The 15,631-nt window shown below is 56.4% G+C and overlaps 1 protein-coding gene across 1 annotated transcript in view; it reads right to left on the reverse strand.

The window, feature by feature from the left end:
• Window positions 1–15,203, reverse strand: part of ELN (elastin) — a 37,347-nt gene extending 22,144 nt beyond the window's left edge. The window contains 15 exon segments of the mRNA XM_017533409.2: window positions 420–482; window positions 567–653; window positions 3,733–3,783; window positions 4,083–4,142; window positions 4,570–4,611; window positions 5,652–5,723; window positions 6,491–6,520; window positions 7,385–7,456; window positions 9,040–9,087; window positions 9,794–9,844; window positions 9,928–10,014; window positions 10,271–10,363; window positions 11,710–11,745; window positions 12,848–12,877; window positions 15,101–15,203. Of these exon segments, the coding sequence (XP_017388898.2) occupies window positions 420–482; window positions 567–653; window positions 3,733–3,783; window positions 4,083–4,142; window positions 4,570–4,611; window positions 5,652–5,723; window positions 6,491–6,520; window positions 7,385–7,456; window positions 9,040–9,087; window positions 9,794–9,844; window positions 9,928–10,014; window positions 10,271–10,363; window positions 11,710–11,745; window positions 12,848–12,877; window positions 15,101–15,203 (925 nt within the window).
• Between the last annotated feature and the right edge of the window lie 428 nt (window positions 15,204–15,631).

A 15,631-nucleotide genomic window follows, 5' to 3' on the forward strand; every position in this document is an offset into this window, starting at 1 on the left:
TCCTGAGTAGCTGGGATTACAGGCACGCGCCACCATGCCCAGCTAATTTTTTGTATTTTTAGTAGAGACGGGGTTTCACCATGTTGACCAGGATGGTCTCGATCTAAGGTGCAGTCAGAATTCTCGCCACTGGGCACCCACTTAGTTGATGCAGCAGATGCCTGTGGGCCGGCCCTGGAGGGGATGGAGTGGGAGCAGCCAGGCGTTCTGCTGGGTTCCCCCCTCTGCTGAGTTAATCAGGGCAAAACAATAGAGATGGCATCTCAGGTAGAGTGACCAGAAGGAGTGAAGGTAAGGAGGCATGAACAATGCATATTTGGGGAGGGACAAACGCCAAGTCCCCCTGGCTTTAGGACTGGGGTCCCCAAGGTCCATGCAGGGGCCCGAGCCCTGGGCTTGCTGCCCCCGGAGGCACTCACCATATTTGGCTGCCTTAGCGGCGGCGGCTGCGGCAGCTGCGGCTGCAGCTGGGGCCCCAGCGCCTGAAAAGACAGCCACAAAGGGTGAAGTCCTTGCCCTGTGGCCATCTCAAGGACACACCCACCCCCTGCTGGGTCAGACATTACCTGCGATGCCTCCAATCCCAGGAATTGCACCAGCTGCCCCAGGAACGCCGCCCACTCCAATGCCAGGGAGAACTCCTGCTCCGGCACCTGTTGAGATGGGGCAGTGCAATGTAGTTTCCCAAGGACCCTCCTGAGGACAGGAAGGAAGGCCACTTAAACACCAGCATGTTCGCCAGCGTGATCTCATCCAGGAATGGGGCCCGGGTGTCTCCAGATGGACCTGTTTGAGGAGGTCCCCACCCCACTCCGCTGTTCCTTGACTCACCCCCAAAGTGTCTGTTTCAACACGCTCATTAAGGGACTTGTATGTTTTCAGACAAATCCCATTCTAATCACTGCCACATACTGAGAAACCACAAGTGGCCGCTCCCTGGGCCAGAGGGGCCCCTGCAGGAATGTTCAAGACTTCCTCTCCCTGTGTTCCGAAGACGCAGCCAAGTTTGTAATCCAAGCGCCTGGCCGCTTGGCTCTGGCAGCCCCTTGCAGCCCCACTCTCCCGCTCCCACATTCCAGCCGGCCCCACCAGCGCTGGGGCCAAGGAGCCTTGGGTGCTGGGAGGGGGGCCTGTGGGGCCTCTGAGGGGGCAGCTCCAGGCTTCTCCCCACATTCTCGCTCCTCGGGCGGGTAGGGAGATAAGGAAAGGGCTTCCCTGGGGCTGAGGATGAAGGAGGACTTTAACGCTAGTGATCTGACCCTGAGCTGGGGACTACCTAGGGTGGGGAACAGATGCCCACTGACCCACTGCATGGGTACAGGAATACGATGTTCCATCTGCAGCCATACTATCCAAGAGCTCACTGGCTTGAGCAGTGCGTTGACATTTTTATAGTACACATTAAATTAATACATAACTATTAAATGTTTTAAATGCTCATATATGCACCACCTAAAATGATCTTTCCAACCACCATGGTACCCATTCCCTCTGCTTGGCCTCCTCTTTCCTGTTCTAACCACATGGTAAGCTCCATCTTTATTTTTAAGGCCTGAATCAAATGTCACTTTCTCTGGGAAGCCTTTCTAACTTTCCCAAGGTAGAAAGAATGCCTCCCGTTATGAATGAATGGATGCATGGAGGAATGGATGGATGGGTGCATGAATGCATGGTGGAATGGATGTATAGATGGATGGTTGGATGGAGGAATGAACAGATGGGTGGAGGATGGATGGATCACGGGGAAATGGATGGATGGGTGGATGGGAGATGGAAGAATGGAGGAATGGATGGATGGATAGAAGAATGGATGGAGGGAGGGATGGATGGGTGCATGGATGCAAGGAGGAATGGATGGATGGATGGATGGTTGGATGAAGGAATGAATGGATGGATGGAAGGATGGATGGATCATGGAGAAATGGATGGATGGGAGGATGAATAGATGGAAGAATGGAGGAATGGATGGATAGATGGATGGTTGGATGGAGGAATGAATAGATGGATGGAGGATGGATGGATCATGGAGAAATGGATGAATGGGTGGATGGACAGATGGACAAATGGAGGAATGGATGGATGAGTAGATGGATGGATACAAGAATGGATGGAGGGAGGGATGGATGGATACATGGATGCATGGAAGAATGACTGGATGGAGGGAGGGAGGAATGAATGGATGGAAGGATGGATGCATTGTGGAGGAATGGATGGATGGGTGCATGGAGGAATGGATGGAGGGATAGGTGGACACATGGAGGAATGGATGGATGGAGGCATGGACGAATGGGCAGATGGATGGATGGATGGAAGAATCGATGGAGGGATGGTGTGACGGATAGATAGATGAGTGGATGGATGGATAAAGGAATGGATGGAGGGATAGGTGGACACATGGAGGAATGGATGGATGGAGGCATGGACGAATGGGCAGATGGATGGATGGATGGAAGAATCGATGGAGGGATGGTGTGACGGATAGATAGATGAGTGGATGGATGGATAAAGGAATGGATGGAGGGATAGATGGATGCATGAAGGAATGGACAGTTGGATGAATGGATGCATGGAGGAATAGACAGATAGATGGTGGATGGATGGATGAATGGAGGGAGGGAATGATAGATAGATAAATGGATGGATGGATGGGTGGATGGGTAGATGGATGCATGGAGGAATGGATGGATGAGTGGATGGATGGATGGAAGAATGGATGGTGGGGGGGATTGATGGATGGATAAATGAATGGATGAGTGGATGGATGGATAGATGAATGGAGGAATGGATGGATGGATGGGTGGATAGATGAATGGAGGGAAGGAGTGATAGATGGGTGGATGAGTGGATAGATGGATAAATAGATGGATGGATTGTGGACAGATGGAATGATGGATGGATGCATGGAAAAATGGATGGATGGATGGATGAGGGGATGGATGGATGGATGGATGGGTAGGTGAGTAGATGAATGAATGGATGAATGGATGGATGAGTGGATGGATGGATGCATGGATGGGTAGATGAGTAGATGAATGAATGGATGAATGGATGGATAGATGGATGCATGGAGGAATGAATGGAGGGAAGGAGGGATGAATGAATGAATGGATGAGTGGATGGATGAATGGAGGGATGGAGGTTGAGATGGATGGATGAATGAGTAGATGGATGAGTGGATGAGTGGATGCATGGATGGGTAGATGAATGAATGGATGAGTGGATGGATGGATAGATGGACGCATGGAGAAATGAATGGAGGGATGGATGGATGAATGGATGAATGAATGGATGGATAGAGGGAGAGATGGATAGATGAATGAATGGATGGATGACTGGACGGATGGATGCATGGATGGGTAGATGAAAAGATGAATGAATGGATGAGTGGATGGATGGATAGATGGATGCATGGAAGAATGGAAATGGAAAGAGGGAGGGATGGATGGATGAAAGGATATCTGGATGAGTAGATGGATGGATAGACAGATGCATAGAGGAATGGATGGAGGAGGGAGGGATGGAGAAAGCAATAGATGGATGGAAAGATGAATGGATGCATGAAAGAATGGATGGAGGGAGGAATATATAGATGGGTGATGTTGAAAATCTTGAGTAGATGGGGGAAGTAGGGGCACTTTTGTCATTCATCTGTGAGGCAGGCTCTCAACAGTAATGGGAATGGAGAGGCTGGGGGGCTGGAGGTCACCAGACGGGGACCCCAGGGGCACTCACCAAACTTTGCTGCCTTAGCTGCTGCCGCTGCTGCTGCCTGAGGGCCAACCCCTGGGGGAGGGGAGCAGAGGGGAGAGACCCTGAAACAGTGCTCCTGTATCTCCAGAGCCCACTTGTTCCCAGCCTGGAGAGAACCACTCCACTGACATAGGGGTGTGAGTGGGGCTCACAGCAGGCAGAGGCGACGGAGCTGCCCCACCCCTCCCCCAGGATCCTGTTCCAGGTTCGGACCAGGTTCTGGATGCAGGGTGGGCTGGCCTGCTTTTGGAGAGAACCTCGCCTGTCCCAGGGCTCTGGAGCCTGCAAGATCAGGGTTCCCTCAGCTGGAAGTGAGGGGAGGCTTTCGTTACCTGTCCCTGTTGGGTAACCAGCCTTGCCCGCTGCACCAGCCACTCCGCCAGGCCCATAGCCTGCAAAACAGAGAGGCTCGGTGGTCATCTGTGCAGACGTCACCGCTGCTGCCCTCCCCCTCTCCCTGCCCTGCCCTCGAGGCCCCGGCTGTCTTGAGTCTGCACCCTGTCACCCCCAGCCAGAGTGAAAACAAATACAAACACCCGTATGGAATTGTTCCGCCCATTTTACAGATGAGGACACAGAGGCTCAAAGAAGCAATGCAGCTCATCTAAGGTCTCACTATTGGTAGGTGGGAGGGCAGGGATGCAGACCCATGCTGAGGCCAAATTCCATGCCTTTTCCTTCTGAGACTCCCACTCCGAGCCCCTAACCCTCCCCCAGCAAGGTGCTCTCCTGGCCCAGGGATGGGGGCATAGCACCTTTGCTAGAATCCTGGAGTGGGAACGGGCTGGATAGGCCCCAGTCTAGAAGGGTCTCACTCACCAAAGGGCAGTTTCCCGGTGCTGTAGGGAAGTCCATAGCCACCTGGGGAGAGGACATGCAGACTCAGGAGTTGCCCCATGCCTTGCTGGGCTCCCACCAAGCTGGGCGGACAGATCTGCCCCCACAGGTGCTGAGGCCTGAGACCCCCTGCCCCCAGACCAGGATCCTGAGCTGCTCCCAGGACAGCAGAGGCGTTGGGTGGAGGAGGGAGAGGACACTTCTGCCGCTGGGCCCAATGGAACACCCATTCCCCTACAAATTCAAGCCCCACCATGGCCCTGGAGTCTGAGTATTTTCCTGATGCCCCTCAGTGGAAAGCATATCACTGGCTAAGCTGATTGCGGAGGTAGGGGTGGAAGCATGGGTGGGTGGATGTCAGAGGGACCTTTCCAGTGAACGGCGTTCCCTTCCATCAGCACAATGGCTTCTGATCGGGACTATGGGTCTCCGTGCATGAGCGTGCGTGTGTGAGTTCGATACCTGCAGATGACTTCCCATGCTCTCCTTGGCTGGGGACCATACGGGGGCTTCAATACCCCTCCCCTGCCACCAGAGACGCCTGCACCCAGGCTGACTTCTCTGCAGGGAGGCTCAGTGAATGGTGCATTATTTGTTTTTATTATTTTTTTTAGAGACAGAGTCTCACTCTGTCACCCAAGCTGGGGTGCAGTGGCATGATCTTGGCTCACTGCAACCTCTGCCTCCCGGAGTCAAGTGATTCTCCCACTTCCGCCTCTCCAGTAGCTGGGATTACAGGCCTGTGCCACCACGCCTGGCTAATTTTTGTATTTTTAGTAGAGACGGGGTTTCACCATGTTGGCCAGGATGGTCTCGATCTCTTGACCTCGTGATCCACCCGCCTCAGCCTCCCAAAGTGCTGGGATTACAGGCTTGAGCCACCGCGCCCAGCCAGATTTTTTGTATTTTTAGTAGGGACGGGGTTTCGTCATGTTGGCCAGGCTGGTCTCGAACCCCTGACCTCAACTGATCCTCCCACCTCGGCCTCCCAGAGTGCTGGGACTACAGGCATGAGCCACGGCGCCTGGCCGAGTGGTGCATTTTGAACCATCCCTCTGACTTACCGGGCAGCTTGGGGGCCTTGATGGGGTACCCCAGTGGGACTCCAGGTTGTTGTCCCGCAAAGGGTCCAACTCCTGTGGGAATAAAGAGAGCCAGTTCAGGTCCCGGCAGCCCCTTCCAAACCCTCCGCCACCCGCTCCACTTTCTGCTCAGACAGAAGGAACTTGCTACAGCTGCAGAAGCCATCCTGTCTCCAGGGCCTCCCTGAATCTCCATCATGGGTCAGCTGAGAAATTCCCAGCGATAAGCTACTTCCTCCAGGAAGCTGCGGGATTCTCTCCCTCCTGGGGTAGATGAAGGGAAAGCTGGATGAATGGATGCATGGAGGAATAGATGGGTAGATGGTGGATGGATGGATGAATGGATGGATGAGTGAATGGATGGATGAGCGGACGGATGGATGCATGGATGGGTAGATGAGCAGATGAATGGATGTATGAGTGGACGGATGGATAGATGGATGCATAAAGGAATGGATGGAAGGAGGGAGGGATGGGTCCCAGTTCCGGCCTGCAGTTTGGGCCTGCAGCCCTTGGCACAGGCTGGCGGGTTTTCTGGGCTTCTTTGGGCTGCTGTGCTGGCGGGGGAAGCAGGCCTGGGACGGGTGCCACTTTGTGCTACATCCACTGCAAGGCCCGGCACAGCAGGCATGGGGGAAATCAGGCAGGCTCGGATGGGATCTTGGGTGCCCAAGATTTTGTATTATTGGTAGAGACAGGGCTTCACCATGTTGGTCAGGCTGACCTCTGGTGGTCTGCCCACCTCCCAAGGGCTCTCCCCTCCCAAGGCAAGAGCCCCTGCCTGGCTGGCCGCCCTGCTTCTCCCACCAGCCTTGCCTTACCTGGGATTCCAGCAAAAGCTCCAGCTCCAACTGTAATGATAAAAGAGCTGTCACTGCAGCCCCGGCACTGTGGACACCAGGCCAGACAGCACGGAGGGGCCAGGAGGCCCAAGGGATGGCCAGTTCCCCCCAGCCCAGTTGTCCCATGCTGCCCTCACATGCATTCTGGGATTTCTTTTTTCAGAGATGGAGTTTCTCTCTTGTCTCCCAGGCTGGAGTGCAGTGGCGTGATCTCAGCTCACTGCAACCTCCACCTCCAAGGTTCTAGCGATTCTCCTGCCTCAGACTCCCAAGTAGCTGGATTACAGGCACATGCCGCCATGCCCAGCTAATTTTTGTATTATTAGTAGAGACAGGGCTTCATGTTGGTCAGGCTGACCTCAGGTGATCTGCCCGCCTTGGCCTCACAAAGTGCTGGGATTACAGGCGTGAGCCACTGCATCTGGCCTTTTCCTTTTTTGTGGCGGGACAGGGTCTCTCTCTGTTGCCCAAGCTGGAGTGCAGTAGTGAGATCACAGCTTCCAACAACCTTGACCTCCCTGGCTCAAGAGATCCTCCTGTCTCAGCCTCCTGAGTAGTTGGGACCACAGGTCTGTGTGACTACGTCTGGGTAACTTTTTAATCGTGTTTTTGTAAAGATAAGGTCTTGCTATGTTGCCCAGGCTGGTCTTGAACTCCTGGGCTCAAGCGATCCTCCCAGCTCACCCTCCCCAAACACTGGGATTACAGGTGTGAGTCAGTGCACCCAGCCATACTCTGGGGTTTCTCAGGAACATAAAAGGTGTCACCCAGAGGGCCCTGAGCCAGTCCAGGATCCCACCGCATTTCACACCCCGGGCCAGAAGGTGGTTGGAGAGTCCCCACCATCAGCCCTCTGCCCAGACACCTGCATACCTGGAGCCTTGGGCTTGACTCCTGCTCCAGTAGGAACACCAGGGAGCACTCCCACACCGGGGAACCGAACTCCTGCCGGGGAACAAAGCGGTGAGCACAGAAAGGCAGGTCTTGCAGGCCCTGCCAGGAACCCCTCCCCTCCTTGGGTCCCCTAGCTGACCTCCCTCAGGACCCACTGTCAGTGACAGGCACGGCTCTGGGGGGCGGGTGGAGAAAGGATCTGTTTAGCGCTGACTTTCCTCCCCTGTCTGGCTCAAGGTCAGAAGATCTGAATGTTAATCCTATTTCCCAGCCATGTGAGCTCGTGCCTCAGTCAGCCTCATCTCTACGCGGAGTTAATCACAAAAGCCGTCGCGACCACCCTCTGCAGAAAAGGCAAAGCTGCCGTGCAGCACCACGCATCCGAAGACCAAGGAAGCCTGTGCTCTCTGGGGCTCTCGCCCACAACCCATGCCCCCAGAGCAGACATCCGGCTACAGCTGGGACCCATGCCAGCGTCTCCCACCTCTCCCGTCTCCCCTGGGGCTGGGCAGCCTTGGCTCTCGGTGTAGCAGGGGAGAGAGGGAGGAAGGGCCACTCTGTCAGCAAATCCCACAGAAGAGCCTAAATCTGGGCTTTTGGGGGAATTCAGGAGATCACATGTTGGGTGGGGTGGTCAGGCCCTGGTGGGGAAGGAGGGTGAGGGGCAGCTCTTCAGGGTCTCCTGCAGGGCAGACTCACTGGGTGGCCCCCTGGTGACTCACAGCTTTTGGGAAGCAGCGGGTCACACTGGGGTCTGTCCTCGGGGGCCCGCCTAGGGCTGTGATGATGGTCTGAGCCTGGGATCAGGGTTTGGGTGGGGCACAGGAAGCCTGTTGACCTTTGGGGGATGGAGGGACTGCCAGGGGACCTTATGTCTGTTAAGCCCTAGCGTTGGTGTCTGGGGAAATGGCCCAGGTCAGGACCCAGGTGTTCTGGTGGCCTCTGCTTTTCGGGGAGGCAGCGGGGGTACTAGGGAGGCTGATGGAGGCTGCTTTTCTTTTTTTCTTTTGAGACTGAACTCTCACTCTTGTTGCCCAGGCTGGAGTGCAATGGCGCGATCTCAGCTCACTGCAACCTCCGCCTCCCGGGTTCAAGCTATTCTCCTGCCTCAGCCTTCCGAGTAGCTGGGACTACAGGCCTGCGCCACCACGCCCGGCCAATTTTTGTGTTTTTAGTAGAGACGGGGTTTCTCCATGTTGGTCAGGCTGGTCTCGAACTCTTGACCTCAGGCGATCTGCCCGCCTTTGCCTCCCAAAGTGCTGGGATTATAGGCTTGAGCCACTGCGCCCGGCCTTCTTTTTCTTATTTTGAGACAGGGTCTTGCTCTGTCCCCCAGGCTGCAGTGCAGTGGCACCATCATAGCTGACTGCAGCCTGGGCCTCCTGGGCTCAAACAATCCTCCCGCCTCAGCCTCCCGAGTAGCTGGAACTACAGGTGCATGCCACCACGCCTGGCTGATTTTTTTTTTTTTTGTAGAGACAGGGTCTTACTCTGTTGCCCAGGCTGGTCTCAAACTCCTGGCTTCAAGCCATCCTCCCACCTCAGTCTCCCAAAGTAATGGGATTACAGGTGTGAGCCACCGTGTCCAGGCTGCTTTCTTCCTATAGAGTCCCTGCTTCCCTCCTTGCCCTCACCTGTGCCTGGGAGCACGCCACCTGGGTATACACCTGGCAGCCCCACACCTGTGCCCAAAAGAAAGCAAAGTCAGGAGCAGCAGCTCAGCCTCCAGGGACCCCCCCTCCCGGCCTTTCCCACCCAGGCAGCTCCAGGGCTCTCAAACCAACAGCCCCTGTGCCCGACAGGGGCAGCCAGGGACAGGCGTGGGGTGGCCACCACCCTCCTCCCACAAGTTTCGGAAGTCATCTGCAAACTCTTCGGTGTGTGGATTTATCTCCATCTCCTGGAGCCTATTTACATGGCTGGGCCAGCCCACCTCTGGCTAACAGCTTCCAGATGTCCCTCCCTGCTGTGTGGACTCAACCAGCCTTTTGTTCAACCTGAAGTCACTTCCTAAAGGGCTTGGTGAGGCACACCGAGTACCAGATGGGGAGTCAGAGGACACGGGGCTCCCCTAGCTCTGCTGGGACTCCCTGCAAGCCCTTCCACACTGATTCGCCCTTTGAGCCTCAGTTTCCCCCTCTGTTGCCTGTCGAGACAGCCTGCCACAGAGCCTGTCTCTTTCTACCCTAAGATACTGGGAGAAGGGCCTGGGAAGTAGGCCAGGCCCCTCCTCTCCGTTTCACAGACGCAGGCATCATACTTTGGGCCTGGTTATTTTCTCTGCCCGGCTGGAGCCCGCCCTGCCCTTCCTCCCCAAGCGGAGTGGCGTGGAGAGGGCTCTGCTCCTCCCTGCCCTCTGTCCTCCAGCCCCAGGGATTCTGCACTGACCTGGCACTTTTCCCGGCTTCACTCCAGCTCCAGGCTGAGGAACCACTGCACCTGGCACAGACGGGGATGCGTGAGAGTGGGCTCCACCCAGGCCTGCCACCCTGACCCCGGGAGCTCGGGGATAGCCGCTGTACCTGTAGACACTCCTAAGCCACCAACACCTGGGACGCCACCAACTCCTGGGACGCCACCAACTCCTGGGACAACACCAAGCCCGGCGCCTGCAGAGCCAGGACAGGTGGGGCATTGCACGAGGAACAGTGGGGAGGCAGAAGGGCCCAGCATTGAGGTCTGGCCCCGTTGCCAACTCACTTGTGGACAGGGCACAGCTAGCTGCCCCCCTGAGCCCCAGTAGGTTGGAGCTGACAATCCCACCCAACCGGCTCCCAGGCCTGGGTTGAGGGAAGGCTCTTTGCAAAGCAGAAGGCCCCATGGAAGCCAGAGGGCTTGTGGCATGTCCCAAGGAGCACCACTCACCAGCCTTGGCAGCTTTATAGGCTGCAGCAGCACCAGCCGCTCCACCAGGCACCAGAGCCCCCGGAAAGGTCCCTGCAGGGAAGGTACCGAGCCCTGTGGAGGGGAGGATGGGATGAGGTCCTGAGCTACCACACCCATAGACTCCTATGCTCTGGCCCCACCTGGCCGTGCCCCGCTCAGGAAGCACGTTGGAGGCTCTTCCGCTCTCGGCCAGACATCAACGCCTGCAGGACATCGATGTGACCACTGCTCACCAGGACTGCGTTTTTTTTTTTTTTGAGACAGAGTCTCACTCTGTCACCGAGGCTGGTGTGCAGTGCTGTGACCTCGGCTCACTGTAGCCTTGACCTCCCAGGCTTAAGCAACCTTCCCATCTCAGCCTTCTGAGTAGCTGGGACTACAGTTGCATGACATTGTGCCTGCCTAATTTTTTCTTTTTTTTTGTATTTTTTGCAGTGACAGGGCTTCACCATGTTGCCCAAGCTGGTCTTGAACTCCCAGGCTCAAGCGATCTGCCCATCACGGCCTCCCAAAGTGCTAGGATTACAGGCATGGGCCACTGAACCCAAGCATCAGGACTAGATTCTGTGCTGAGGTTAATGTGTCAGATAGCTCTAACAAACCTGCATGGGTCTTTTTTTTTGTTTGCCTTTAGAGATGGGGTCTTGTGGCCAGGCACAGTGGCTCATGCCTGTAATCCCAGTGCTTTGGGAGGCCGAGGTGAGCAGATCACTTGAGGCCAGGAGTTTGAGACCAGCCTGGTCAACATGGTGAAACCCCATCTCTATTAAAAATACAAAAATTAGCTGAGGGTGGTGGCATGTGCCCATAATTCCAGCTATTTGGGAGGCTGAGGCAAGAGAATCACTTGAACGTGGGAGGTGGAGGTTGCGACAGTTGAGATCAAACCACTGCACTCCAGCCTGGGCGACAGAGTGGGACCCTGTCTCAGCAATAGCAACAAAACAGATGGAGTCTTGCTCTGTCACCCAGGCTGGAGTGCAGTGATGTGATCACAGCTCCCCGAAGCCTCAACCTCCTGGGCTCAAGCGATCCTCTCTCTTCAGCCTTCCTGAAAACTGCATGGATCTTTTGGGGTTCAGTTTCCCCACTCGCCTCCCCTAGGATGCCTTCCTGAACCCCTGCTGAGTTAAGCGACTCCTCTGGGCTCCCTCTGTTCATGGGGCTTCCTCCGTTCATGGGGCTTCCTCCATACAGCCTTCACCACTAAATTATAAATGACCCCAGGTACGCAGCTGTGATTTCCTCACATCCTGGGCAGATGCTTGGGGCAGGCGGCATCAGCATCAGTCCCCATCAGTGCCCAGGATGGAACCTGGCCTGTACCCCTGTCCACTGACTGTGTTCCATACCAGCCCTGGGTTGAGCTCAGGGGCTGGTCCGAGCAAGGGGCATCTTGCCTGGGTGTCGGCACTCACCTGCCCCGGGGCCAACACCTGCGAGCCCTCCAGGACCCGTGGAAAGGAAAGAAAGACAGGATTGAAGGCAGCATTCCGAGGCCCAGAGTGGGAAGGGTCTGATGGAGTTAGGACAGTGCTGTGGTCAGCCACTTGGGTCCCTAGGCTGGTCCCTGAGCCTGTGGCGCTCAGGGGCGATCCTGATAAAATAGTGTAGTGAGCAGCTACTGTGTGCAGTGCAGGCGTGATTGCACCGACCCCTAACAAACCTGGGCCGGGCCTGTGCCTCTCCTAGAAGTCCTGCTGGCTAGCAGGATTCCACAGGGCTTTCTGCAAGGGCCGGGGCTGAGCAGAGTCCATGAGTGAGGCCTTACTCCCCTTCACCTGCATCGGGGAGCTCCCGTGTCCCCACCATCCGCCTGTCCTTCCATCCAGCCTGCCTTGCAGCTCAGGATTCTCCTTGATCGGATGTTTACGAGACACCAAATGGGTCCCTCTGGGCCCAATCGCTTCATCTCCCGCTGCGGGAGACATTCCACTGGCCTGGGCCAGGACCAATGGGCCATCAGGTTGGAGTTCACAACCATACCGGGTTTGCTTCTAATTATGTGAGGATCTCTCCTACAAGTGCCAGTCCTGAGCCCCAGGGACAAGTCCTCTCCAGGGACGGATCCCAAACCTGGAGCTTGCTGTGCTACGCCATGGAGAAGTGCCCCTCTGGCTTTCCCTGGGTGTGGTCTCCGTTACTAACCACTCCTCGTTCCCATTTCCTGCTAGTGGGAACTGGACCTCTCTGAGACTCAGCCAGCCTCATGTAAGACATGTCTGCCCCTGGGCGGGAGCGCCTGGCGATCAGGCAGGACTCAGTTCCCAGCACCCGGGCCCTGCCCCACCAGCTTTGGCAGCTGCTTCTTTCAAGCCAGGCCTCTTTCCTGAGCTCAGAGAGGGCAACAGACAGGTTCAGGTCTTTCCTTTCCACAGAGGCGCTGGCGGGGGAAGCTGAGGACTGGATAGGAAGTGAGAAGAGGCTGGGGCTGCAGCAGGGGACAGGCCGCACCTCTGCAGTCATCTACCCTTTTCCCCATGGTCCCAGCCTGTGCGTCCTGTCCTCTGGCCTGACCACTTCCACCCCTGCCTGCCCTCCTTCCTTTGCACTCACCTGCCCCAAATGCCCCAAGGAGTCCAGCACCTAGAAAGGAGGAGGACGAGGAGGGGCTGACCACAGCTGGGAGTCCGGGGACCTGCCCAGCCCCATCTTTCTTTTTGGAGTCAGAGAGTTCTTGATTCAGACCCTGCTGCTGCTACCCAGTCTCCACGAGCATGAGCAGGTCAATTTCCCTCTCTGATGAGGCTCAGTTTCCCCCGTCTACCAAATGGCTATTATATCGCCTGCCTTCCTGGGACCAGTGTGCATGTATGCAGAAAGCACCTAGTGTGTGCAACCTACCCTGGGCGCACAGTGGGTGCTCCCAGCTCTTTCTCATCCTTGCCTGTGCCCCTCTCGGCGGGCAGCTGGCCTCTGGCTAGGGCTCAGGGTGTGGGGCGTGCAGGCTCCCAGCTGCCTGGTCCCCCGCTGAGAACTGAGGCAGGGCGGGGCCAGCTTGGGCCCGAAGTGGCGCCCACGTGGAAAAGCAGCTGCCAGGCCACCCACCCTCTACCACCAAGGGATTAAATGTTCCCAAGCACGACACGCGCTGCCTGTGCCCCATTCCACCCTGCCTGGGCAGGCCCGGACATCCCTGAAGCCCGGATGTGGGGGCCTCCCTGGGGGTGCCATGGGGACTCTGCCAACCCCTTTGTCATCCTGAGTCTTCGGGGAGGTCATGGAATCCAGCCCCTTGCCTGGAAGGAAACAGTGCCCTTTTTATCAGAAGGCGACGCTCTGACTTTCCTTTGGATCGACCCCTTCACCCTGGGCTGGAAGTTCTTTCAGATGTCTAACCTAAATCTTTCCTTAAAAAAAGCTTCACTTTTGTAGCTGTACATCCTGGAGCTCTGGAGGGCACGGTGTCTTTCTCTGGTATTTAGTCACGACCTGCTATGTGTCTCTTGCTGCTAGTGGGATCAGTGAGTGCACTCTCCGGCTTTGCAGACACAACCTCCACAATTTGGGTCTTCTAGGCCAAGCACAGTTCCACCTCCACACTTCTGTGCCAGTCGTATCTTCCCTGTCCGCTCTCCACCATCAAAGACCCTGCCAAGACCCCTCACCCACTCCAGGAAGATAGGGTGTAGGTGCTGGCAGGGATGAGTGGCAACCCCCCAGGTCTCCTGGCCTTGTGGAGCCCCGTATACCCCAGGCACCCCATTCTCCTCCCGCCTCTCCTGGCCCCAGCCCCGGCGTTTCACAACCCAGATGGACTTTCAGCGCAGGGGAATCTGGGGCTTGAAGATTCATTTGCACTTGGATTATCAACGGTCGGGATTTCATAAGAGCTCTTGGACATCTAAACTGTGTCCCAGAGCCTTGGGCTTCTGAGCCAGGGCAACACAGCTCAGGGTGTGGGGCAGCCAAAGTCACATGTGGAGCATGTCACGCCGAGGGGCTATCAATCTGGACGGAGACGCTGTTTCCTCCACCTGCTCCTTATCCACCAGTATTTCCCAGAGGGAAATATTGCCACACCCTCCTTCCTGGGGGTGCATTCCCCAGAGCTGACAGTGGATCCTGGGGGCAGATCCCAGTCCCTTGGGGGAGGCCGGGATAGATCCGGCCACACCTTCTTACTGGAAATCTCCATGGTCTGGATACAGCTGGAAGGGGCCTGAGATCAGGAGGGGAGCTCATCTGGGGCCAGGGTGGTACCCAGCTTAGGCTGGAGGACAGGGCTTGGCCTGAGGCCAGGGTTGGGTGTCCTGTGAGACCGGGATCAACAGGATCAGGGTTCGACCTGGGGTTAGGCTCGGCTTGGGCTGGGGTCAGGCGTCAGCTTGAGACCAGGGCTCTGTCTGGAGTCAGGAGAAGAGCTCAGAATGGCATCAAGGTCATGGCTATCTGGGGTGTTGGTCTGGAGTCAAGGGCTAGGGGACCACTCAGGGGAAGTCTGGGTCTGAGGATCTGCGTCTGAGCCCCAAAGTGTCTCGTACAGGCTTGGAAGCCACTGGATCCAGAGCAATCCCCACGTTGCCTCTAGTACCGAGGCTGTCTCCGAGACAGCCTCTCCTTTGCAGAGAGGAGCCTCTGCACAGCTGGGTGCACACACAGGGGTGTGTGGGGTACATGCAGGTGGAGCTGCCTCCAGCCTCCTGTTCCTGGAAGCCCTGGGACTTGGCCCCGGCCTGCTCATCCCTGGGACGCTAATCGGGGTCCACACCTCCCTCCTTCCCCATGCCCGTTGGCTTCCTTGTCCCGTTACCCCTCCCTCTCCAGCCCCCTTGCTTTCTGTCAACGCTCCGAGGCCTTGGGTCTTACCTGGCTTGGGAGGTTTGACTCCAGGTCCCAGTGCTGTAGAGGGAAGAGAAGATAGTGAATGGGGAGGCCCAGCCCATCTATCTACCACTTTTCCAACCCCCATCCCGGGCAAAGTGTGGGCAGTGTGGAATCTCATGCCCTGGGTCCTCCCCCCTCGGACATGGAGGCCCTGGGAAGCTAGCTCTATTTCTAACGCGTAGTTTATACTATCTGAGCCCCAGAGTCTCAGCCTCAAAAGGGGATGATGGGCTGGGGCGGTGGCTCACGCCTATAATCCCAGCACTTTGGGAGGCCAAGGCAGGTGAGTCATCTGAGCTCAGGAGTTGGAGATCAGCCTGGCCAACATGGCAACACCTGTCTCTACTAAAAATACAAAATTGGCCGGGCTTGGTGGCAGGTGCCTGTAATCCCAGTTACTCAGGAGGCTGAGGCAGGAGAATCACCTGAACCCGGGAGGTGGAGGTTGCAGTGAGCCGAGATCTGCCATTGCATTCTAGCCTGGGCAGCAAAAGTGACACTCGGTCTCAAAAA

Source organism: Cebus imitator, unplaced genomic scaffold, assembly GCF_001604975.1.
Source record: "Cebus imitator isolate Cc_AM_T3 unplaced genomic scaffold, Cebus_imitator-1.0 Scaffold82, whole genome shotgun sequence".
Lineage (NCBI taxonomy): Eukaryota > Metazoa > Chordata > Mammalia > Primates > Cebidae > Cebus > Cebus imitator.